General features: G+C 36.9%; 1 protein-coding gene across 11 annotated transcripts in view; it reads left to right on the top strand.

Moving 5' to 3' along the window:
- The window catches only part of Znf638 (zinc finger protein 638), a 129492-nt gene that overhangs the window by 73828 nt on the left and 28375 nt on the right, over positions 1–27289 (top strand). For 9 of the 11 annotated variants that reach the window (XM_052721421.1, XM_052721419.1, XM_052721414.1 and 6 more), the window contains 13 exons: positions 4051–4089; positions 5790–6091; positions 7704–7978; positions 9497–9649; positions 11271–11393; positions 14953–15011; positions 15210–15262; positions 16551–16601; positions 20471–20539; positions 21345–21428; positions 22051–22119; positions 22921–22958; positions 25078–25209. In XM_052721421.1, coding sequence (XP_052577381.1) covers positions 4051–4089; positions 5790–6091; positions 7704–7978; positions 9497–9649; positions 11271–11393; positions 14953–15011; positions 15210–15262; positions 16551–16601; positions 20471–20539; positions 21345–21428; positions 22051–22119; positions 22921–22958; positions 25078–25209 — 1447 coding nt within the window. The remainder of the gene's footprint in view (positions 1–4050; positions 4090–5789; positions 6092–7703; positions 7979–9496; positions 9650–11270; positions 11394–14952; positions 15012–15209; positions 15263–16550; positions 16602–20470; positions 20540–21344; positions 21429–22050; positions 22120–22920; positions 22959–25077; positions 25210–27289) is intronic. The other 2 variants (XM_052721411.1, XM_052721415.1) reach the window with 1 other exon arrangement.

The following is a 27289-nucleotide window of genomic DNA, read 5'->3' as shown; positions in this document are numbered from 1 at the left end:
GGCACTAGCATCACCCCTTTTGATGTTGGTGGAATCTCACTTTTAGAAAGTGGAGGTGGCCTTCCCATTGATGACAAGTTTCCCAGTCTCAGCCTTGACTGTGCTGTGAAACTTGTGGTGGGTAGAGTCATCCTGGAACGTGTAGAGCATATAGTTGAGGTCAATGAAGGGTCACTGATGGCAACAATATCAACTTTGTCAAATTTGAAGGTAGCCCTGGTGACCAGTCATCCAGTACAGGTAAATGATCCCTCTGACCTCTGCCATCGTGTCTTAGGGAGGAGGCTGTCCCTGCATAAGATTCAGCTGTCTCTGGAATGGGGAGAGGAGCAAAAAATCCATTTTGTACCTTTTATCTTGCTGCTGAGATTGAAATTTGAATGTTAGTAATTTAATATAATCAATATGTCCAGTTACTAATAGGTAAGATTGGTAAGTTCGAGGATGAAGATGTAGTATTTTTAGCCTTCTTTGATACTCCTGTTCCCACTACCTCTTTTTCTCTCTTGATTCTTTATTCTTACATTGTTTTTTCTTTTTCTGTTTAAGTGTTAGCAAGCATAAGATTCTATTCTCAGACCCCATGTTTATACATCTACCCTGTGTTACTTCACTCATAAGGGTATAGTTATGGCTTTTTTATGTTTAATTTCTAAATACCTCAGTCTTTATCTTTCCCCATAATTCCAGATACTCATTTATAAATGTTCTTGAAACATTCCCTTATTATCCTTGCTTTAGAAATGTTCATGAGGGGGCCAGCAAGATGGTTTTGTTGGCAGTGGTGCTTGCCATGCAAGCCTGATTACCTGAACGCAGTCCCTGGAGACCAAGTAAAGGTGGAAAGGTACAAACAAAACTGACTTCACAAATTGTTCTCTGACCTCCATATGTGTGCCATAGCATACACAGCTGCACACATACTCATATAATAATAATTAATTTTCTAATTGAAGAAATAAATGTTCATGAACTCCCATTGCTTATTTTTCGTGCAAGTTTATAACTTGATTTCAGGGCCCTCCCTAGTTTATTTCTTTCTCTAATACAGTGGTTCCCAATCTGTGGGCCGCAATTCCTTTGGAGCTCGAATGACCCTTTCACAGGGGTCACCTAAGATCATTGGAAAACACAGATATTTACAAGTAGCAAAATTACAATTATGAAATAGCAATGAATTTTATGGTTGGGGTGTCACTACAACATGAGGAACTGTATTAAAGGGTCTTTTTTAAAAAAAAAATTTTTTTTCTTTCCTTTTACATACCAACCCTTGTTCCACCTCCCTCCCCTTCTCCTGCTCCCCCCCACCTACCCCCATCCCACCCCTAGCCCCTCCTCATCAAGGGTAAGGCCTCCCTTGGGTAGTCAACACAGGCTGGCATACTACATTGGGGCTGAACCTAGCCCCTCCTCCTTGCATCAAAGCTGAGCAAGGCATCACACCATAGGGAATGGGCTGTAAAAAGCCAGTTTGTATACCCGGGATAAGTCCTGGTCTCTTTGCCAGGGGACCCACAAACACATCAAGCCACACAACTTTCACCTACATTCAGAATGCCTAGTTTGGTTCCATGCAGGCTCCTCAGCCTTCAGTCCAGAGTCCATGAGCTCCCACTAGCTTGGGTCAGCTATTTCTGTGGTTTTTTCCCATCATGATTCACACACACACACACACACACACACACACACACACACACACACACACACACCTCTCCCACTCTTATAATCCTTTCTCTCTCACTTCAACTGAACTCCAGGATCTTGGCCAAGTGCTTGGCTGTGGGTCTCTGCATCTGCTTCCATCAGTCATTGGATGTAGGTTCTATGATGACAATTAAGGTAGACACCAATTTGAGCACAGGGGAAGAAGGCTAGTTCAAGCACCCTCTCCACCTTTGCTATGAGTCTTAGCTGGGGACAATCTTGTAAGTTCCTGATGTTTTCCCTATCTGCAGATTTCTTCCCATCCTCTTAATGGTACAATCTGTAAAGATATCTCTTTCAAAATATCTTAACAATAGGAAAGTTGAGAACCACTGTTTTAAAGGAGACCCACAGCCAACCACTTGGCCTTTTTATTATGCCCACCATTACTTCTGTGCTGCAGCAACCAGTGCCTGGAGTAGGACCACTTGGGGTTTACCTCCAGGTTCTTTGTTCCACCATACTAGCTGTAATCAAGTCCAGGCCTGTTAATAGATTTTCTTTTTCTTTTTGAGATAGGTTCTCACCAAGTAGCCCTGGCCAGCCTGGAACTTGGTTTTTATAAACCAAGATTGTCTTGAATCCACAGAGATAGTGTTTGCTTCTGCCTCTCCAGTGCCAAGATCATTAATACATTTTTAAAGGACTACCTAAAAAGCAATCTTTTCTTTTAATTCCTCTTTCTTACATGTATTTTTCCAAGTGCTGCTGGATATAACTTAAAAGAGTATGATACAATGTTGTGTTCTGTGTGTCCCAACAGAAAGTGTGAAAATGATACATTCCCTGGAGGTTTGTTTTTAAATTATGTATATGCGTATGCATCTGTATGTGGCTACATGCATATGAGTGTAGGTGCCTACAAGGCCAGAAACATCAGATCCTCCTGAAAGACTTGAAGGTAGCTGTGAGCCACCTGGTGTGGATGCTTCTCTTCAAGAGCAGGATGCCGCTTTAACTTTGACAAGACTTCTTTTCAGCCTTCCTGTAGAATTTTGTAAAATGGTTAAGATAGTTCTCTCTTTGTCTTCCCCTCTATGTATGGGGTGGGGGCACAATGAGGGAGTGCATGTGTGTGTATAGGCTTGTATTGGCCACAGGTCAAAATTGGATGTTGATCCTTAGGAGCCTTCCACGTTCTTTTTTGAGACAGGATCTCTCACTGAGACGTGGGGCTCATAATTAGGTTGGGCTGGCTGACTTATGAGCACAAGGTATCTGCATATCTCTACATCCTTAGCATTGAGATTACAAGCACACAGCTTGTAATGCCCAGCTTTTTACAGGAGTTTGGAGTTCGAACTCTGGTCCTCCATCTTGTGCAGCAAGTTCTTTACAGACTGAGCTAGCTTCTGAGCCAGTGTTTCATGTAGACCTGTGATTTTCAACCTCCTAATGTTGCGACCCTTTTATACAGTTCCTCGTGTTGTGATGATCCCCAACCACAAAATTATTTTGTTGCTTCATAACTATAATTTTACTACTGTTATGAATTGTAATGTAAATATCTGATATGTGACCCCTGTGAAAGGGTCATTCATCCTCAAAGGGGTCTCATCCCACAGGTTGAGAAATGCTAATATATGGGTACCTTAAATCCCAGCACTCTGGAGGCAGAGACAAATCTCTGAGTTCAAGGCCAGCATGGTCTGTAGAGCAAGTTCTAGGACAGCCAAGGCTTCACAGAGAAATCCTATCCAAAAAAAAAAAAAAAAAAAAAGAGGAGGAAAGAGAAATGCCAATATAGATGAAGGTGATCTTGAACTCTGTTCTTTTTCCACTTCCTAAGTGCTGGGAAACCAGGCATGAACCACCATGCCTAGCATCTATCTTCTCTACTCTTTGTTTATCTCTACCTAGACTAATACTTTATACCTTAAAATCTTTTGTGTTTACTATTTGACTTTAAAAAAAAATGAGGTCTTGGTTAATGTTTTCTGATGTATTTACTAGCGTGATACCTTGATCAGATAGTGAATTAGGCATAAAAATGTTATTCTCAAAAAAAAATTTTTCATATTTCAACTTAAAAAAAACTTTGGGGGGCTAGGGTTTTTCTGTGTAGCCCTGGCTGTCCTGGAACTCACTCTGTAGACAGGGCTAGCCTCGAGCTTAACAGATTAGCTTGCCTCTGCCTCCTGAGTGCGGGGATTAAAGATGTTTCCTGCCACTACCTGACCATATTTCAACTTCTTAAATTATATAAACTTAAGTTTGAGCCGTTCTGACACATTTCAGGTAAAGATTAATTGATTATTAATTAAATGATTAACTTTATTAAATGATGTAAAAGATTATTATTGCTTGAACTGTCATTAATAATAGTGTTTATTTTTCAAATAGATACCCTGATTGGAACCCTGAGATTCTCCCATCCAGAAGGTAATAGTTTTTTAATAGTATTAATTATTACAACTTATTTCTTTTAAAAAGTAAACGGTAAAGTTATTTTTTGGAATTGTCTTGTTTTTTTTTTTGTTTTTTTTTTTTTGGTTTTTTGAGACAGGGTTTCTCTGTGTAGCTTTGCGCCTTTCCTGGAACTCACTTGGTAGCCCAGGCTGGCCTCGAACTCACAGAGATCCGCCTGGCTCTGCCTCCCGAGTGCTGGGATTAAAGGCGTGCGCCACCACCGCCCGGCTGGAATTGTCTTGTTTTTATCATGTTTGATTTTGGGTTTCATTGTAGACAGAGTCCTAGCTACCTCTGCCTCTCAAATGCTAGGGTTAAAGACATACACACCACACCCTGTTATTGTGTTTATTTTTAAACAGTTGGAAAATGCAAACATTGATGGGTCTTCTTTATTCCAGCTTAAATGTGCTTTCTTCTATGGACTTTCACTTTCTTTAGTCTTAATATTTTGTTCTGATCCTATTGTCATTTTGTGTTTGTGGGCACCTAATTATAAATATATAAATAACTTGAATGCTGAGAATTGTCTTATTTAGTTCTGAGTTCCTTTAGGATCTGCATACAGATGTACAGAAGTCAGTGAAATATGTTTGGATTGCATAATCTTTCAGGGAAAATTCATTGTAAAACAGTTTATATAATTTCCAGCTGGGTGTTGGTAACACATGCCTTTAATCCCAGCACTTGGGAGGCAGAGACAACAGATCTCTGTGAGTTCAAGGTCAGCCTGGTCTACAGAGCTAGTTCCAGGATAGCCAGGGCTATGTGAAGAAACTCTGCCTTGAAAAACAAACAGACAAATTCCTAGTTTCTTTATATAACTTAAAATATTTGCAAAATAACTGATACAGAGAAAAATCTAGGAAGTGGATAAAAATACTCTAAGGTAAACTAGAAAGAAGAAAGTTTTAAGCAAATTGAAGATTAATCATCTCTTCAGATTACTTTTTCTGTACTCATAAAAGTAGATACACTTTTTCATTTATTTATTCTGTGTGTGTGTTCATATGCATATGTGTATGTGCCATGGTGTTTGTAGATGTCAGAGAACAACTTTCCAGAGTTTGTTTTCTGTAACTTTGTAAGTTCTGGGGATCAAACTCAGGCTGTCTGCTTGCAAAGCACCTCTGAGCTGTTTTCCTACCCATTTGCTTGTTTTAAATAAACTACTACTGAGCCACGCAGGCATGGTCGTTCACACCTGTAATCCCAACATTTAGGAGACTGCAATTGAGAATTGCCACAAATTCAGAGTTATCCTGGGCTGCATACTGAGAGCCTGTCTCTAAAACAAAAGCAGATAGATAGATAGATAGATAGATAGATAGATAGATAGATAGATAGATAGATAGATAGATAGATAAATGAAAGTAAAAAAATACAATGAAAGGTGTGGGGAGATTGCTCAGTGGTTATGAACACTTACTGTTCTTGTCAAGGACCATAGTTCAGTTCCTAGCACTCATGAGAGGTGGCTCACAATGTATAATTCCAGCTCTAAAGGATCTGATATCTCCTTGGGCACCTACCTAGACACAGATGCACACTTGTGCACACTCACAAATAATAAGTAATAAAAATAAATGTGTTTTAAAAGCTACTTCTGTTATTTAATATAGTTTAAATCTACATTGAATTGCTGAATCTTGTTTCTGTTTTCTACTCTGTAGAAATGAGAGCAATAGGAAAGAAAATGAAACTCCAAGAAGACGTTCTCATTCTCATTCCCCCAGTCCGAGGCATTCTAGGAGATCAAGCTCAAGTCACAGATTCCGTCGATCTCGAAGTCCAGCTCGTTATACCTATAGACCGAGGAGTCGAAGTCCGAGAATTTGCCATCGTGTCATTTCTAAATACAGGTCTAGATCCAGATCCCGTTCTCCATATAGAAGTCGAAATCTCACTAGAAGAAGCCCAAAGTCCTACCGATCAGTTAGCTCTGAAAGGACATCAAGAAGATCAGTGAGATCAGGTACACTAATGATCCTGATGCCATCACTTTGTTTGCAGTTTTGGAAATGAACTGTTGTATTTTATTAAATTTTAAAGTTGCTGTATGAAATTGAACTTGCACTTGAGAGTTGACAAGATGTATGAAAAGTTTAGTTCATCTGCATCCATTTTAAAAATCAAGGACCAAGTTGGGTGGTGGCCTTTAATCCCAGGACTTGGGAGACAGAGGCAGGTGGATTTCTGTGAGTTCAAGGCCAGCCTGGTCTACAGAGCAAGTTCCAGAACAGCTAGGGCTACACAGAGAAACTGTCTCAAAAAACCAAAACCAAAAATAAATAAATAATAAAAACCAAGGACCTAAGATAAGCCAGGTGATACACTCCTGTAATTCTAGCAAATGGGGAGGCTAAGATCGAGGATCAAGATTTCAAAGTTATTCTTAGCTACATACAATAAGTTTGAGGCCAATCTCATATTTTGAATAATTACCTCTTAATTATTTAATAATGGTTTAATGACCTTTCTAAAAGTGGCTCATTTATTAAAATACACACACACACACACACACACACACACACACACACACACACACACACACATACACACACACATGTATACACATAACCCATAATGAAAGAAATCATTGTTCATGTTAAGGTAGTACCTTGAACATGTCTTCAATTATATTCAATATATTTTAAGAAATTGAATGGAAATGGAAATAAGTAAAAAGTGTAAGCTGGCTAATCTCAGTATAATTCAAAACCCTAAGTCTCCCATGGGGTTCCACAAGGTCTTTTCAGTGTTGTGTGAGGTCTTTTCCTTTTCTAAGAACATAGCTGTGTTGTGGTTGATTTTCCTTGTACTTTGAACCAAAATTGTTCATCCACCATACATAATGGGTACAGAAGCAGGGATTTATAAAAAAGCAGGGATAGGTATCTTTCAAGTTCAGTGTTAACATATTTGGAAAAATGTGGAACGATACTACTCATCTCATCCTTTTGATAAGTAATTAATTTTCTATAAAAATATGTTAATATACAAGCTTATTATTAAATGATTTAGCAGTTTTAAAATTCTACTTTAACTTCTGATGTGTTAAATAAAAAGAATATAACAAAAAATAAACTCTGGCTTCCTGAGTTTGTCAAGGGACTCTACAACCAAAACTTTGAGGACTATTGACATAAGGAAAAGTCACTGAACAAAGACACTGCTGTATATAGAGCTTGAAGAATGAGCAGTTGAAGACTGAGAACTGTGTGTGTGTCCACATGTGTGCATGTGTGTGTATACCTGTGTGCAAGCATGTATGTAGTATGTGTGTGCTCCTTATTAAGCTTGAGAATGGCTCTGAAATCTTACTCATGTTACTTAGTGTCTTGAAATGGTTCTTTAACTTCCTTAAAAAAAAAAGACATTTACTAGATTATATGGTTTTATGAACATTGTCTTGTAGCATAATCTCTCATTAAATAAATATTTGCTTAATAAATGCTTGAGTAAATAATGTACACTTAGAAATAAAATCCAAAGAAATGAGACAGGACTGGGTTGTTGTAAGAATGCTACATGCTTTTTAGTTCTTTTTAATTTGTACATATGTATATGTGTATTTTTTTAACCAGATAGAAAAAAGGCATTAGAAGATGGAGGACAACGTTCTGTACATGGGACAGAAGTTAATAAACAGAAAAGCACTGAAACAGTTGATAAAGGACTCTTACCAGCCCAAAAGCCTAAACTTTGCAGTGGAACAAAGCCATCAGTGAAATCTGTAAGCTCTGTAAAGAGTGACTCAAATTTAGGAGAAACCGCTGCTCACAAGTCTAAGAATCTTGAAGATGACACCTTACCAGAAGGTAAACAGGTGTCTGGTAAAGGTGCTTTTGTCCAACGTAAGGTCAGTAATTCTTTTGTGGATTAGTGCAAGTATATCTGCATTTGTTAGTATGCCAAGCAGAAAATACAATTGGATCATTGGAGTCACATTTCCAATAAATTTCCAATAAATTTGTAATCGATATTTGTTAATTACTTTGATGTTAGATCATTTTTTTTCTTATGAATAATAAAAAAAGCCTAGTAATTCAGTCTTGTAGTTTAGGAATGCCAGGTGTTTAGTGTTTTGATATACCCAAAAAAGTTGTAGTCAGGGTAGTAACCTGCTCCTTTAGTGTAGACAAGTAAGCTGAGGCAGTAGGCTTCTTACATACACTGTCTCAGAACAAAGCATGTGCTGTGATGGTGAAGCTTTTTGTTAGCTTTGGAAGCTGCGTGGCTGGTGAAGTGAATGTAACCAGCACTAATGAGTCTTAATTTTATCAGCTAGAAATGTGAGAATTGGTAATTTTCTGTCTATACTTTCTGTATAGCAGTGTAATTTGTTTTTTAGTCCTGAATTATTTTGATTATAACCTACTTGTTACTATACGGAGATGCTGTTTTATTGTATGTTTTGTTGAGTTATTGTTAAATAACATCTCCTAAACTATTACTAGAATAATTCTAATAGGCCTAATATTTATATGGTATTGTAATATGTACTTTTGAATGTGTGTATATATATCCTCTTTCCTTTTTTTTTTTTTCTTTTTTTTTTTTTTTTTTTGGTTTTTCGAGACAGGGTTTCTCTGTGTAGCTTTGCGCCTTTCCTGGATCTCGCTCTGTAGACCAGGCTGGCCTTGAACTCACAGAAATCCGCCTGCCTCTGCCTCCCGAGTGCTGGGACTAAAGGCGTGCGCCACCACCGCCCGGCTCCCTCTTTCCTTTATTTTTTGTTTTTTTTGTTTGTTTGTTTGTTTTGAGACAGTCTCATTTTGTAGCTCTGACTGTTTTGGAACTCACCATGTAGACCAGGCTGTTCTGGAACTCACAGAGATCTGCCTGCCTCTGCTTCCTGAGTGCTGAGATTAAAAACATGTGCCACTCTGCCTTGTTTCTTATTTCATTTTTAAAAAGAAATACTGGACAGTAAACACTTTTATTGTGAGTTAACAGGTGATGACTTATTTACCTTTCTGGGCTTTGATCTTCCTCAGAAAGAACTTAAGTTCCTTGTCCTCTAGCTCATAGTCATCTGCTCTGCCATGCTGCCCCAATCTTGGCAGTGCAGGCAAGCAGCTTACCCTGCATTTTTCTATTAAAAGACAGTATCTTGCTATAATGCCCAGGTTTGTCTTAAACTTTGATAATCCTCTTACCTCATCCTCCCAAGTGTTGGCAGAAGTGTGCAGCACCACACCTGGCATGTATGGGTCCTTAAAAGTACTATTCCCATCCCTTGAATTACTGGAATGTAGAATGAACAAAGCTGTAATATCTACAAGAGATCCATAAAGATATTATGATGAGTAGTAGAGATTATATGTGGAGTTATAATCACCGTACCTTGTGTCGTACATGTTTTCTTTCATTCCAGATTCGGTCTCGGAAAGATCAGTCTTTGACTTCCAGTTCAATTCTTCTTGTGTCTGAACTTCCAGAGGATGGCTTTACTGAAGAAGAGATTAAAAAAGCATTTCAGCCATTTGGGAACATTAGTGATGTCCTTCTTGTTCCTTGTAGAAATGAGGTGAGTCATCTAGTCATTTATGAAAGTTCAGGCTGACTTGTTGCTCTTGTGGTGGTGATGTTGGTATCTTAGCTGCTTGTCCTGTGTATGTCATTGTTCACTGACAGTTAACATAAATGTTCCACAGTATTTGCATTGACAGAGTGGAAAGCTTCCAGGAATGAACAAGGTTCCAGGGAATAGACATTTTTATACAATAAAGGGCCAGATAATAATTATTTAAGGTTTTGTAGGCTGGTCATAGGGTCCCAGGTATTTTGCCATTGTGTTAGAGAAGGTAAGTATGGATATGTGAACGAGAAAACATTCTAAAAATTGTAAATAAACAGAATTTGGACACACAAGTTATATGAAATAAATTATTTCCTTTGTACAATAAGTATTGTTTACATGTATGCTATACTCCTAATAAAGTTTGTGAATTGTGGACCAACTCTAGACTAAGAGTAACAGACTATTGTGAGTTAAGGAAAAGGGAAGACATGATAATTGCTTTTAAGCAAAAGGCTTTAAAAATTTAGGGCTTGGGGTTGGGGATTTAGCTCAGTGGTACAGTGCTTGCTAGGCTCTGGGTTTGGTCCTCAGCTCAAAATGTCCCACCTTTGCTAATGCATGCAATTTTAATTAAATGCCATGGGCCACAAACAAAGAAATGAAGATAAGAAAAAGACTTGCTAAGAAGAAGAAGGGGTTTGGTGAAGGGAGAGCATAAGAAAAGATCCTGGTGGTCATGCCAGATGTGATACCTAGAGATCAAAACCGAGTCTCATTTCACTAGATAAACCTTTCACCAACCCATAATATTTCTTAGAGATTTCTATAGAAACTAAAAGCCTGTAATTTATTCCACATTTCTTTCAGTTTTTAAAAATAGATCTTTATGTGTATGGGTGTTTTGTCTACATGTAGTCTGTACACCACATGTGTGCATGGTACCTGCAGCAGGTGCTGGAATTTGAGCCCAGATCCTCTGGAAAAGCATCCAGTGCTATTAACTGCTGAGCCATCTCTCCAGCCCCATTCCTCATTTCTTATCACTTAGGATTATTTGCTCACTATGGATGAATCTTAAGTAAAAATAACTAATGTTTCTTTGGTAGTTCCCAACCCCAGTGGGGAAAAAAAAATGTGTATTTTTAAAAACTTGTTAAAAAACAAAAAATCAAACTTAAAGATCTTGGCCACCCTCCTGTTGTTCAGTTAGCCATGCCTTCCCATTTCTTCCTGTTCTAGGAGCCTGCATCCCTTATCTTGGTAATAGTATAGAAGTTATATAAAGTTAAATGTGTATTGTGTGTGAAACATCCTTAATATCAAATTATAGGTTAGCAAAACAAACAAAGAAAAGAAAACAAAACACCAGTTCTTGAGATGGAGATAACCTCATAGTTTTATGTTCCACAGAGAAGTGTTAACTCCATTTTAAAATGCAGAGCCATAAGCCAGGTGAGGTGGCATATGAGAGGTGGGGACAGGAGGGTCAAAATTTGAAGGGCAATCTTGGCTACATAGCAGTTCAAGACCAGCCTGGATGAGACCCTATCTTAAACATTTTTGAATATAAATAAAATGGATCTTTTAAACATAGATTTTGTTTCATACACAAGAAATTTTATTTTAGGCTTACTTGGAGATGGAGTTTAGAAAAGCAGTTACTACAATCATGAAGCACATTGAAACAACGCCTATTGAAATAAAAGGAAAAAGTGTGAAAGTATGTGTTCCAGGAAAGAAAAAAATACAGGTAAATTGAACTTAAATGTTTTTGTTACTTAACTTTTTAAATATGTGGGACATGTATAGAATATACATAAATCTTAGTCCAAAAGATTAAAAACTTCTTTTTATCTGTATGCATATGTACTACCACAACTAGTATAATATTAAGTGATGAGCAACAGACTAAGGCAAGATAGTACCAGATTAACAAACCTTAAACTGCTGGGTTGCAAAGTAGAAATAATATTGACAGCATTGTAGAAGTCCCCATGACTGGTTTGTTTCAATTCTTAAACCTTCTCTTCTGCCTGCAGGTAATCCTTGGTTTCTGAAACCATAATTATGCTTACAAGTTTTGAACTTTACATCAGTAAAATCTGTTCTGTTCTCTGGAGCCCTTTGTTTCTTTAGAAATATTAGTGTTTGAGTTCAGTTTTCCTAGACTATTTTCTGTGCTTCAAATGTTCATAGATAATATCTATAGAATTATTTAGAAATTTCCAGTAAGTATTGCTTCCAGTAAGTATGGTTATATATGTTTTTGTAGTTTAGCTTTTTATTTGCTGTGGAATGCCTTCTTTAGAGATTCATTAGCACATATTCCTCAGTTAGTAGTAATTTAACCTTAAAAGTAATTGAGGCTTTCCTCATTCTTTGATGACTTCAGTGTTGTGTTATGTGATAATAATGATTATCTTGCCAGTTCCTTTTGTATAGATACTTAATTATTCCTTTTTTTTTTCATTTCCAAAAGCAAGACTTTAGTTAATTCCTCATGACTTTTATAGGCCATCCTTTTGTATTTATGATTTGTACATGCCAGAACAGTTGTTTGGGTGAAGGATGTAGGTATTAATGCATCACCTGTAGAGTAGCTGCAGTCACTTACACCCTTGTGATTTATGAGAACTGGTATACTTGTAACACCATCTTAATCTCTTCAGTTAAAAAAATCTAGTAGGTAATACATGCTGTATTATTTTAAAAATATTAGCTATTTAAGTTAACTCCTCTATTGAATTTCCTGTATCTTTTTCCATTTTTCTGTTCATATTTTTGTTGATTTTTGGGAGAAGAGAGTGTCACTATATAGAGCCCAGGTTAACCTCAAATTTCTATCCCTGTGCTTCAGCTTCCCTGGTGCTGTTACAAGCATGAGCCACCACATGCAGCTTTCTATGGTGAGCTGCCATATGGGTGTTGGTCATTGAACCTAGGTCCTCTAAAAAGCAGCCAGGACTCTTTAACCATTATGCCATCTGTCCAGCCCCAAGTTTTATACTGTAAATTTAAATTTTATTTATTGTTTTGTGTGGCTGATGTGCCTATAGATGGTACACATACGGTCTTTTCACTCTGGAATCTGGGGATCAAACTCAAGTTGTCAGGTTTGTTCAACAAGCTTTTACCCAATAAACAATCTTGTTGACCCAAAGTAGTTGGGATATGTAATATAAACTCTTAAGAGTCCATTATCTGTGGCCCTTTATTTTGGATTTCATTTTCTGTAGTTTCAGTTACCCAGGGTCAACTGTAGTATAAAAGTATTAAGTGGGAAATTCTGAAAGAGATACTCCATATGTTTTAAGTTCAATATTGGGAAGTCCACAACTGTCTGGCTTTATCCTGGTAAGATGTGAAGAACCCTTCTGTCGAGTATATGCATGATGTATATACTGTCGGCCCTTCAATTACTCAGTAGTGGTCTCTGTTTTTGTATTTACTGTTGAGAACTCATGGTGCTTATGTTTTTTTAGATTATAATATAATACAATTACATAATTTCTCCCTTCCCTTTCCTTCCTCCAAACCCTCCCATATACCACACCTTGCTCTCTCAGATTCATGGACACTTTTTAATTCATTGCAGTTACACACACACATACATACATACACACACATAAACATATACACATATACATACACACACACACACACACACACACACACACACACACACGTGTGATACACACACACACATATATTCCTAAATATAATCTGCTCAGTCTGTATATATACTGTTACTCATATGTTTCAGGGCTGACCATTTGATATTGACTAACCAATTGGTGTACTCTTTCCAGAGAAGGCTGTTTTATCCACTCTCAGCATTCCTTGGTTGCCTGTAGTTCTTTGTGGTTAAGGCCTCATGAGCTTTCTCCTGTCCACTTGAGCATATCTATTGGTGTCACCTATATTTAGGCAGTCACTTTTGTGAGACTCTATGGGTGTAGCTTCTGACATTACTAAGAGACATAATCTCACAGCAAATTCCCTGTTCTTCTGACTCTTACAATTTTTCCTTATATTTCCTCTTCTGAAATGTTCTCTGAGCCTTAGGTGGGGGAATGTTTTATAGATGTATCCATTGAGACTGGGCTCCATAACTCTGCATTTTGATTGGTTCTGGTTTTCTGTAATGGTCTTGTCTGTTGCAAAAGTTTCCTTCATGAGGAGTGATGGCTATACTTATCTGTGGGTATAAGGACAAATGTTTAGATTGTTGTTAGGGATATGTGGATGTAGAAAAGTGGTCTTCACTAACAGTAGTTGACTAGGTTTCCAGTACTAGGCATGGTTTCCACTTTGTTGAGTGGATCTTAAGTCCAGTTAGAGAGCCGATGGTTGCCGCCAAGGTCTGCATGCCACCATTGCACCCTTAGGGTTATTGTACCATTGTTGTAGTTCATAAGCATCATAGCTGGGTGGGTAGGACTGGTTGCTTCCCTCCTTTGGAAGCTTGTATGGTACCATCTGGTACTTTTTGAGATAGAATTTTATTATGTAGCTCTGCTGAGTGCCTGTGTAGACCAGGCCGGCCTCCAACTCACTGACATTGGCCTGCCTCTGCCCCTCTGTGACTCCACACCTCTGCCTCCTGAGTGCTGGGATTAAAGACATACACTACCCTCTCAAATGTTCATGGTACTTTTATTCAAGTAATTCTTACTTTATTCAGGTATGGCCTTAGTGTATATGTTGGCAGTCTGTATATGCCAAAGAAGCCATGAAATACTTCCTGAAAGTGAAAAAGACAGTATGATGTTTTGAGAGACCATATAACTTTAATTGCAGTATATTATGTTCTATTACCACCATTAATCTTTTATTCTACTTAATTTATGCATTGAGATATATAAATATATATATATATACATATATAGTGAAAAATTGTATATGGTTTCATACTGTGTATAGTTTCATCTACTAGAGTTCTGGGAGTGCATTCCACATAAAAAGGCGAGACTACAGGACTGATTTTTTTTTCCTTGAGTTTGATGAAAATTTTTAAGAGTAGGAACAGTAAGTTCAGTCTCATTTTATGTTGTTGAAAGAATATGGGTATAGGAAGGGAGGACAGAATCAGAGGTTCTTCTGAAGCTGTTGTAATTACCAAAACATGATCACAAAATTAAAGGAAATTTAAGTACAAAAGGGTAATGACCATTTATTTATACTTCAGAGTACAGAGATTTTTGAATGTTTTCATTGTTGAACTCTATACATTTTTCTGTATTGTGTAAACTGTCTTTTTTAGTTGGGGGAAAGCTAATTTTTTGTTCTGAATAATATTTCCTTCTTAGAACAAAGAAATGAAGAAGAAACTTTCAGATTCCAAGAAGTCATTTGCATCTGCTTTAAAGTAAGTGAATCTGTATTTTCATATAAAAAATTAACGTTCATTTGTGTTAAGAAATTTTAATTTTTAAGACTACATTTTTAACCACCATGATTATAAAATTGTACATGAATTTAAATTTTCTTAAACACTCCAGTTTTAGAAATGTATAGAACTTAGAACTATTTTTCAGTGGTTCTGATTTTTTTTTCTTTTAAATAGAAAAGAGACAGATGCTTCCAAAACCATTAAAACTGTTACTTCAGCCTCTTTTGGTAAGTTGTAAACTGTGTGTGTGTGTGTGTGTGTGTGTGTGTGTGAGAGAGAGAGAGAGAGAGAGAGAGAGAGAGAGAGACAGACAGACAGACAGACACCCTCATGGTCCTTGCTTTTCATGTTTTGAGTCAGAATCCCTTGTTGCTTGCTGTTTGTGTATTCCAGTTTAGCTGACCCTTGAGCTTCTAAGGATTCTCCTGTCTCTTCCAGTTTGCCTGAGGCATGCTTGGATTACAGATGAATGTTTATTGCATACAACTTTACATTGGCCCTGGTATCTGATCTCGGGTCCTTGTGTTTGTAAGGCAAACACTTACCCACTAAGCGCCCCCCAGACCAAGTTAATTTTTCAAACTCATTCAAATGAATGTATTTTGTCAATTTACTTGAAACTTCTTGTAAAATGGTGTTAGGAAAACATTATTTTTTGAGCCTTTAGTAGAGGTGACCCAAATACTGTTCCTTTTGGTTTGGTTTGTTTATGTTTTGTTTTAATGAGACAGGATCTCTCTACATAGCCTAAGCTGACCTCAGACTTACAGAGGTCCTCCTGCCTCTGACTTCCTAGTGCTGAGATTAAAGGTATGTGCCACCACACCTGACTTATAGGAGACTTTTAAATGTGAAAATTTATGTATATGTCCATAATTAAAGAAAAAATGAATCAGACTCATTCTCATGCTGAAAGATGGCATCTCTTGCTACCAGGATAGGCTGGTGATTTTGTTAGTGTGGAAATAGAGCCCACCCAACTCTCAATCAATATTAATGGAACTATTTGTACAGCCTTTGAAGGAAAGTTTAATATTATTAAATTTTATTGAATGAAAGAAGGGAGAAAATTTGAGTTGTTTGCTTTATTATGCATGTGTGAATACATATGCATATGCTTATGCCTCTTCTGCAAACCTCAGGTCTCATCCCCAGGAATGCTGTCCTCTTCCTTTTAGGCAGTGTCACTTATTTACTCTGAGCTCACCAGTTAACCTAATTCCCAGTGATTCTTCTGTCTCTGCCTTCCTAGGGCTGGGATTAATACTCAGAATTTTATGATTTTTGGGAATCTAAGTCATGTCCTCATTGTTTACAAAGCAAGTACATTACCAACTGAATCCCCCCCCAACACTAAAAATCCTTATCTAAGGATTTTTCTAAGTAATAACTCCTAGGACAGAAAGGATTGGAGGTTGCAATGCCCTTCGAAAATTATTCCAAGGTTAGCTCTTACCTAAATTTGAATATTGTTTGTAATGTTTTATTGAAATAACATTTTTCTCATTATTTTAGCCAAAACTGGACGAATAAAGCCATCTACATTCAAAGTGAACAGATTTACAGGTATGCTATTTATATATTGCCCATTTGTTTCTTGTAGTGCTGAGGATTGAATGCACAACTTTGTGAGTTCTTTGGCAAGTGCTCTACTATTGAAGTACACTGCCAGTTGTGAAGTATATTTTATTAGGATTCTAGTTACTAGTTAAATTGCTGAAGAATTAATTGGCTTGTATTTCATGTGATAAAGTATGTGTTAAATATATGTGTTAATCTTTGAGATTATAGTCATTTAGTAGTTTTCAGAATGAGATTTAATACCCAGTGCTCTAATATTATCAAAGAATAATAATTTAACTAAAGGAGTATTTCTGAGAATGAATATCATAGCTATTTCCCTCCTCTTTCATTGAAGACTTACTGTCTTTTATATAGTAGTCCATATAAATGCACATGTAGTTTTTATAAGCTATAGTGGGTTTTTGTTTGTTTGTTTGTTTGTTTTGTTGTTCAAAACAGCATCCCATGTATCCCAAATGGGCGCTGAACTTGCCATGTGGTCAAGGCTGGCCTTGAATCCTGATACTCCTGCCTCAACCTCCTGAGTGCTAGAATTACAGGTGTGCACCACCATGCCTGACTCACTGTAGTTTTTTAAGTAATGATTAAGATTTTTTTCACTTTACCCTGGTGTATTCCCCTTTTCTCCTTTCCCTCCTGTGTGTGCTAAATATAGGTTATGACAAGAGATCTTCAGGGTGGAGAGTAGTATATTAAATTATCTTCTCTGTGTTAAAAAGGAAAATACCATTGTAATTGACAGATTTGGAATTTTCATGTAGTATTCTGAGACTGTCTTCTAAGATGGTCATACATCTTTAGGAAACTGAAATTTAATTTATTTAACAAACAGTTTGATTAAAGTTTATGGGAGTCACAAATGGAGATTGCTGGGCTGGGAACTAAAGCAGCTAGCCATACCTTAACTGCTGTAGACATTCTTCTCTTAAATTTCTAGCATCCTCATATAAGTGGTAATATGAACTTGTTTATGATAATAACAGAGTTACTATAAGAAATCTCTTAACTGGTCAGTTTATTTCAGAATAGCAAACTCGTGCATTACTAAGAATTAACTAGTTAAAAGCCAGATTCTAAGGATTGGTGCAGTAGTTGCCTATTATGGACAGGGATACATTCATATATTCTAAGACATACAGTAAATGTCTAAAATTGCAGATAATACTGAACCCATATATATATATATTCATACATGTATAATCATATATACATATACCTACAATTAAGATTTTGAGACAGGGTCTTACTGTATATCCCAGGATGGCTTGGACTCCTAAGAAGACCAAGCTGACCTCGAACTCAAGAGATCAGCCTACCTCTGGCCTTTTGAGTGCTGGGATTAAAGGGGTATGCCACACCTGGCTATGATAAAGTTTAATTTAAAATTAGCCACAGTAAGTTATATGAAGTAGTCTCTCATACTCTTGATTTTTTTTTGTTTTTGTTTTGTTTTGTTTTCTGAGACAGAGTTTCTCTGTGTAGCTTTGGAGCCTGTCCTGAAACTCTCTGTAGACCCAGGCTAGCCTTGAATTTACAAAGATCTGCCTGCCTCTGCCTCCTGAGCGCTGGGATTAAAGGTGTGCCCTACCACCGCCCAGCATTGGCTTTTGTTTTTATTTTTGTTTTAAAGAAAGCAGTTTATGCCTTCTTACATGGATGTATGAGTTATGAGGATCACTGTGAGACTTCAAAGGTGTAACAGAGATGGCTATTAATGACTAATGGGAATGTAGCATGCATGGTCTGCATATGCTGGACTCTCTGAAGCTGAACAGCTCGGGAGTCCATCCCTTTTCTCAGACTGATCCCCAATTTAAAATTCAGAAAGTGCCTTTTTCTTAAATTTTCTATTTAATACTGGCTTGTTGAACAGTTGGCGGTTCATTATGAGTAATTAAAACTTTGGATAGCAAAACTGCAGCTATTGAGAGGGCACTTGTATTGTTCATTTGCCTGTCTATGAATATAATGGGTGAGTATAGATTATTTCTGGTTTTATGGATGTTAATGGCTCTTTTTATATGATTTATTTTAAAAGAATAGCTATACTCTTATGTCTCTATTACGAAGTTGTAACAATTACCAACCTTGTGGCAGGGTGGGGTCATGGGGAAGTACATAGAATTAAGTAATGCCCAAGCTTTAACTTGTATAAAACTTAGATCTACGAATAATCTAATTCTGGGCTGTTTTCTCTTTACTTTCTTGCTACCTATAATTTTTATTAAATTTGTTCTTTGATAATTTTATACATGTATAAAATGAATTAAATTTACCTTCTCTCATTTCTCTCCTGTTGATGTGTCTGCCTATTCTGTACAAGTCCTGTCTTTTTTGTGATTTTTCTAAGACAGGGTTTCTCTGCACATAACTCTGGCTGTCCTCGAACTCACTCTATAGCTCAGGCTGGCCTCAAACTCAGAGATCCGCCTGCCTCTGCCTTCTGAGTACTGGGATCAAAGGTGTGCACTACCACCGCCTAAGTTCTTTCTTATATCCATGTGTTTTCTTTTGTTTTAGTTTGTCCTGTCCTTTGGAGCTTGATGATTGAATCCACCAATAACCATTAGTTTAGCAAGGAGTGATAGGACCCTTTGAATCCCTCTCTGATTTATGACTAATGATTGACTGGCCCAGTGTTGTGCAGGCCCGGTAGATACAACCTCAGCTGCTGTGGTAGTGTTTACAGTGGCCATCTCATGCCCTAAAGATAGCATTTCACAGCCCTTCTCCCTATCTTCTGGCTCTTACATTCTTTGCATATCTTCTTCTCCAATTTTTTATGAGCTTTAGAAGGAGTGGTGTTATAAATTTCACTATTGCTTATTCTTATCACCTAGTATAGCCATGAATCTCTGCTTTTACTACCATCCTTTGCAAAGACTAGCTTTTCTGATGAAGGCTGAGAGTAGCATTTGTCTATCGTATAAATATTAATATTTAGAAAGTAGTTTGGGGCCATGTTAGCTATACAATATTTAATTTTCCTTTAGGCCCTAAAACCATCTCAGCCATGAGTTTTTGCCCTGGTTTACAGTACTAGGTGTGAGTTCCTCCTGTGGGGAGTGCCTCAGATTCATAGAACAGTTGGGTTACTCTCATAATAATCTTGCCACTTTTGCACCAGTAGGAACATCTTGCCTGCCAAAATTATATTATAGTTTGTGGGTGTTACACCTGGTTAAGACTGTTGATATCTTTTCTCTGCAAGCGGCATTCATAGTACCTTCTGAGACTAGGGAAGCTAGCCAGGAGGGAGAAACTTTCCAGCTCAGTTCTAGCTTGAGTTCTCTATTTCGTGTAATGAAGGTGAGTGGCAACTTGAGCTATAGCATCTTACCATCTAGTTTTGGTGGGCAACCAAGAGGAACCAGCAAGGGACTATATTTGTTTTGACAACTTTTGGACCCTTATCCCACATATGGCACTGGGATTTTTTTTTTTTTTAATAATAGATCTACTAGGACATTAAGAGCAGACTTTCTGTGGCCTTCATGTATTCTTAAATAGATTTCAGTCAAGTGTGATCCAAGGACTCATACATAGAGAGGCTCTACATAATTGCTTTTGAAACCAGTGAACACATGGGATTGCTTGTGTTTCAGCTTCGTGCTTTGTATTTCAGCTTCTAGTTGATTCATACATACAGAGAAATATTTAACTTAAATCCTACTTTCTAGTAATCGATACCTCTCCCCCAAAGAAATTATCATTGTTAGATGTCCCAAAATATTTTATGTAACGTTTTATGTTTTGAATAAAATGTTATTCTTGTATTGTTTTTAATAAGGTAATTTGGAGATTGATACTATTTAAGTAAAACAGTTTTGACTATAGCTTTTGTGATTTAGGGAAATCAGCGGGTTCTGTAAAATCTGTGGTTACGGTAGCTGCAAAAGGTAAAGCTTTTATCAAAACAGGTAAGACAACTGAGGGAGAGAGGCTTATTAAATTTATTTTACAAATTTAAAGAATACATTATTGAAAGCAAGTTTAGAATTCAATAATTTCTAGTATCTGGTAACTAATCTTGAAGCATTTAGTAGAGTCTTCAGTATTTAAAATTTACAATATAGGATTTTTATTTGTTGCTGCTTTGGTCTTTAAGAATAAATGCCACTAAAGATACGTTTCTGTATCAATATTTATTTCTGTACCAATATATTATGGCTATACAATATATATATATACAACTATGTAACTGCATGGTCTAACAGTAATATACTCATAGGTTGCTCTGTCATTGTCCCTTTAACTGGTTTAATCCTTCCTCTTCTTTCTTGTTACAACTGTCATTTTACTCCCTTTCACAGCTTAAACAGTATATCTGATGTTTGTTACTTCAAAACAGATTAATTTCTCTGATAAAGAAATGAAACGCTATTTAACATAAATGTTGTACATTGAAAATAGCATGGCCCTATTAACAATATCTTTTCTAATAGTTTAATTCCAAGGAACCTTTGTTGAAATTTCAAAATATGTATTTTTAATTCTGTATTTCACATGAAAATTAAACTTGGGACTAATTTAAAGGCAACAAAAACATGTCTCGACTTAAATTTGCTTTTGATATTACTTGTAAAAAATTGAAAATAAATAATACATGTAATAAATTGCTATTCAGATTAGGTTGAGCTATTTATTTCTGATATATTAATATAAAATATACTAAATGAGTAGGCCCTTAATCTTAGAATAATGGTTTAATTCTACTTTTAAAAGCAAAATCTGGAAAGAAGTCTCTAGAAGCTAAAAAGTCTGGGATTATCAAAAACAAAGACTCCAATAAACTTGTGACTGTACCAGGTAACAATGTACTATCACTCAGTGGCTTATTTATTTGTTTGTTTGTTTGTTTGTTTATTTATTTTGGGTCCTCTTGGTTTATATTTGAGATATATTTTGAAATTTTTCTGTAAAATTCCCAAAGGGAGACCTGGGAGATGGCTCAGTTGTTGAATAGTTGTTGGGTATACAAGCATGAAAACCTGTATTTGGCTCCCACGCAACCCACACAAAAGCCAGGCATAGCATGCACCTGTAATCCCAGTGCTGGGTTGGGCAGTAGGGGGACAGACAACACAGGCAGATCCTGGAGCTCATTAGCCAACCACCCTAGCTGAATGGATGAGCTCTAGTGTCAGGGAGACCCTACCTCAAAAATACAAGGTTTGAAAGCAATGGAGGTAGACAGTAGATGTTGATCTCTGGCTTCCATATACACGACACAAGCACCTGAATGCATGCATGCATACACAGAACCACACAGCCTCACAGGAAATATTTTGTTTTCCAAAGAGAGGTTTTACTTAGATCAGCATGAAAGAACCTAAAGTGATTAAAATTCTAGCTTAAATTCTAGTTTAGATTCATTAGTTTGATTGTATTAGTGTTTTCTTAGAAAATTAAAGTAGTCTGTTTTGTGCAGCAAACTCTGAAATCAAGACTAGTACGGAAGACAAAGCCACTGGAAAGAGTGCTGAAGAAACTACTTCAGGTAGGCCAATAGAAATTTCATTTTGTGCTGTACATTTAAAATTAGAAGAAAGTATTTTTAAGAAAAGTATGGTTATATTATATGTTTGAATATGGGTTGATTTTTCTAATAGTAAGGTCAAATTAAATATATTACAATTCAGATTTACACTGTCTCTGTATCATTCTTAAGTTTTGCTCTTGAGGAATAATTGAAATGTATTATTTAAAAGCTGTTATCACTGGTCGGCAAGGCCCTCTAAATCAACTGAGCAAAGCTCATATGGACTCACAGAGACTGAAGTAGCAAGCACAGGGCCTGCATGGGTCTGTACCATGTACTCTGTGTATATTATGACTTTCAGTTCAGTGTTTTTTTAATAAACCTCCTGAGTGGGTAGACTTGGTATTGTGCCCTTTTTTAGCTCTTTTCCTTCTGCTGATTGCCTTGTCCAAACTTCAATGTGATATTTTTGTTTTATCTTAATATATTCTTTTTTTGTTACGTTTTGTTATCTCTTAGAAGCCTGTTCTTTCCTAATGAGAAACAGAAAGGGAGTAGATGTGGATCGGAGGGATGGTGGGGAGGAACTGGAAGGAGCAGAGGGAGTGGAAACTGTAATCAGGATATATTACATGAGAAAACAGTCTATTTTCAGTAAAATGAGACAAAAAGCTCGTATCACTTCTATACTGTTTCTTAGCTATTTGTCAGTCATAAACATGTTCAAATAACTTATTTAATTTATTATGGAATAGTGTAGAATCTTGAGGATCACATGAACTTTTAAAAATTGTGTTTTCATTATATTTTGGTATTAAGGTACTTTGGAGGCCACAGAAAATGAACCAGTGAGCAAGGTCAGTTTTTGTATTTTATTTACATAAAATTCTCTTAGCAACTTTGGCATGGTGAAAATTCTTAGTCATTTTCATTTCTTTAGATATGTTGGTTTAAAAACTTGAATGTGTATTTATAAAGATGGCTGTCCTCTGAGTACATGTTAAGGCAAAATGGATTTAGAATAGATAACAGCTCGTTGGAACTGAAAGAACTAGAACTTATGCACATTGGGAATTTGTTTTGTTTCATTGGAGGATTTTTGTTTAGATGGGCTTTCTTCGTATTGCAGTCTGAACTTGAGCGTGCTATGTTACAAGGAGTGACCTTGAACTTTAATTTCCCTGCTTCAACTTGGTTAGTGTGAGGATTACTAGAGTGTGTCACCACACCCAGTTTATACATTGTTGGGGATAAAACCTCAGGGTTTTGTACTTGCTTTGCAAGCGTTCCACCAACTGAGCTACATCTATAATTTCTAATAATCTTTTGTGAATTTTTTTATCTAGCCTTGAGGAAAGTAATATATTGAATACCATGGCTTTTTTGTTTTTGCTGCATTTTTTGAGAAACACGTAGGCCTTCTGATTTATATGAAGGATATAAAATTCACTGTACTTATATGTTTAAGAGTATACTAAAATCTCATTCATCTAGATTTTATTGGTTAGAGTTTGAGATTGCTCACATGCCATGCCTAAATTCATTTTTGTCTAATAATCCGCTCCTTAATAAATCACTAAATAGTATGTCTTACTTTAGGAAAAGTATTTTTTTTTTTTTTTTTTTTTTTGGTTTTTTGAGACAGGGTTTCTCTGTGTAGCTTTGCGCCTTTCCTGGAACTCGCTTTGGAGACCAGGCTGGCCTCGAACTCACAGAGATCCGCCTGGCTCTGCCTCCCGAGTGCTGGGATTAAAGGCGTGCGCCACCACCGCCCGGCAGGAAAAGTATTTTTAAGCACTGGTATAATAGGGTCAGTGTAGTACAGCATTCCAATAAAGCTATTTAGGAATTACATACCAATGCACCTGAGAGACCTGTTGTTGTTAGTCACTTGCTTTTCAAAGCTATGACTTTTGGCAAGTTTTCTTTTCTTTTTGTCCCCAAAATCAAAATAGGCCAAGTTTATCATAGAGGCTTTTCAAATTTTCCCTATATCTACAAAAGGAAAAGCTACTTAATGAAAGAATAAGTTTAGAGAATCAGTATTCTAGGGCAAAATAAATCAGAAAAGTACTTACTTATGGTATAAGGATCTTAAAGACAGTAGATAAAGTTAAAAAATATTGCCTAAGAGTGGTGATTGTTCAGGAAGATGAGAAGACACACTGCTTTGGGTTTTGAATGTACGTGCGTATCACATTGCAAGGCACAGGCATAGTAATGGTAAATGAAAGAAGGAGCTGTTGTCAGAGATAGGAATGAACGTCAATTTTAAAACAGTAAATCAAAAGGAGACTGATAGACCTGGACTAGATGACAAATAGTAGTAAATTTGTATATTCTAAAGATGTCTTAGTTACTCTTCCATTGATGTGAATGAGACATTATGACCAAGGCAGCTAATAAAAGAAAGTATTTAATTGGGGCCATGCTTACAATTTCAGAGCGTTAGTCTATGACTATCATGATGGGGAAGATGGTAGTTTTCAGGCAGGCACGGCCTTGGCCATAGGTAGAGAAAGTGAGACTGGACCTGGAGTGAACCGTTCCAACAAGATCACACCTCCTCCAACAAAGGCTACACCTCCTAATCCTTCTCAAACAGTTCTACTAACTGGGGAATCAAACACTCAAACATATAGGCCTGTAGGGCCTTTCTCATTCAATCCACCACAAAGGGCATTTAATTTTTTTTCGTTTTTTTTTTTTGTTTGTTTGTTTTTTTGGTTTTTTGAGACAGGGTTTCTCTATGTAGCTTTGGCCTTTCCTGGAACTCACTTGGTAGCCCAGGCTGGCCTCGAACTCACAGAGATCCACCTGCCTCTGCCTCCCAAGTGTTGGGATTAAAGGCGTGCGCTACCACTAACCCACAAAGGGCATTTAATTTGAGGTTCTACTAGTCTCCTGATTTATCTGGCTTCCCTCAAGTAGTAAATGCAAATTAAATACTAATCACTTTCTTAATTTGTTTTGAAGGAAATGGAGGAAATGAGTGTGGTTTTTATTTCTAATTTGCCTAATAAAGGATATTCTACAGAAGAAATTTACAACTTAGCAAAACCATTTGGCAGTTTGAAGGATATTTTGATTTTATCATCTCATAAAAAGGTAAGAATTATGATGACTACTTACTATTTATAAGCACATTTTGATAAAAACATTGAATTTTTTTTTTTTTTTTTGGTTTTTCGAGACAGGGCTTCTCTGTGTAGCTTTGCGCCTCTCCTGGAACTCACTTGGTAGTCCAGGCTGGCCTCGAACTCACAGAGATCCGCCTGGCTCTGCCTCCCGAGTGCTGGGATTAAAGGCATGCGCCACCACCGCCCGGCCTGAATTTTTAAATACAGTAAAGATTTAAGGGATTATCTCTAAACTCGTGCAAGCTAACAGATGTTTAAAATTTTTATAATATGCTATTTTTGTTTTGTGTTTTTGAAACGGTGTCTTACTTAGGCTAACTACAAACTCAAACTCATGATCCCTCTGTCCTAGCCTGGCTTTATAATCAATCAACAGCTAGTCTCTCTCTCTCTCTCTCTCTCTCTCTCTCTCTCTCTCTCTCTCTCTCTCTCTCTCTCTTTCTCTTTCTCTCTCTCTCTCTCTCTCTCATATCTGTCTGTGGGGGGTGCGGGGGCAGAATTGAACTTAGGGCTAGGCATACACTTTACTGCTAAGCTATACAACCATCTATAGCTACAGTCCTAGGGAATCTGATACCCTCTTCTGATCTCCAAGGACACTGAAAGCACATGTCACGCTGATATACTTGCAGGCAGAATACTCATACACACAAATTGTAATTTAAATTTTTAAAAGATGTATTTATTTTTATGTGTGCATGGTTGTTGACATTAGTTTGAGTCTAGAAAGTGGCTAATTCTCATTAAATATCACTGCTAGAACAACAAAAAGATTCATAAATCCTAATAAAGGTCTGGAGTGATGGCTCAGTGGTTAAGATCATTTAACTGTTCTTACAGAGGAAGGATCTAGGTTCAGTTCCCAGCACTCACTGGGCAGTTCACAACCACCTGTCCATTCCCAAAAGATCCACTATCCTTTGCTAGCCTACCTGGATTCCTGCATGCACATGGTGCACATAAACTTATACAAGTACACATACATACACATAGATAAATAAAATCTTTTTTTAAGTATTGTTTTTAAAATGGCTCAGCAAAATTTCTTGTTAATAAACAACTTGTGTGAGGTACTGTAATAACCTTAAAGTTTTCTAGAAAAAATATCTAATCTAAAAAATATTACTCTGTGTACAGTATTATTCTGTGTCTTATGACACAGTCAATTTTTACACTCACTTAGTTTCTAAGAATCATGGGGAAATTGGAGCAGGATCATCAGCCAGTGTGCTTACTGCACAAAGGGGAGAGTAAAGGTTGAGTTATGTGCAGTTTCAAATTAAGTAGACAGGAGACTGAATTACACACACTTTTAAAAGATGCCAAGGACAGTGTATGGGAGTACAGCTTTGCTTTTCTTTTTTCGTTTTATATAATTTTATATCTTTACTTTTATTGTATGATGTTTTGCCATCGCTTATATCTGTTTGCCACATGTGTGCCTGGTCCCTATGGAGGTCAGAAAAATGCATCAGATATCTGGAACAGAGTTACAGGAGGCTGTGAGCCACTGCATGGGTGCTGGGAGTCAAATCTGGGTCTTCTGTAAGAGCAGCCTGTACTCTTAAGCACTGAGCCATAACACTGATTTTTTTTTTTTTTTTTTTTTTTTTTTTTTTTTTTTTTTTTTTTTTTTGGTTTTTCGAGACAGGGTTTCTCTGTGTAGCTTTGCGCCTTTCCTGGTACTCGCTTTGGAGACCAGGCTGGCCTCGAACTCACAGAGATCCGCCTGGCTCTGCCTCCCGAGTGCTGGGATTAAAGGCGTGCGCCACCACCGCCCGGCTAACACTGATTTTTAAATGTGGGTTTTTTATAATTTAAAGGAAGATTAAAAATAGAAAACAATGCATTCTTTGTTTGTTTGTTTGTTTGTTTTTCTCAAGACAAAGTTTCTTTCTGTAGACCAGGCTGACCTTGAACTCACAGACATCTGGCTGCCTCTGCCTCTTGAGGACTGGGATTAAAGGTGTGTACCACCATCGCCCTGAAAACAATGCATTCTTTAATGTTAAAAATTTTCGTACGATAATAGAGTGAAATTGGAAATT

The sequence above is a fragment of the Peromyscus californicus genome, unplaced genomic scaffold (assembly GCF_007827085.1).
Source record: "Peromyscus californicus insignis strain IS unplaced genomic scaffold, ASM782708v3 Scaffold_6__1_contigs__length_162567912, whole genome shotgun sequence".
Taxonomy (NCBI): Eukaryota; Metazoa; Chordata; class Mammalia; order Rodentia; family Cricetidae; genus Peromyscus; species Peromyscus californicus.
This window is presented reverse-complemented; position numbering and strand designations above follow the sequence as displayed.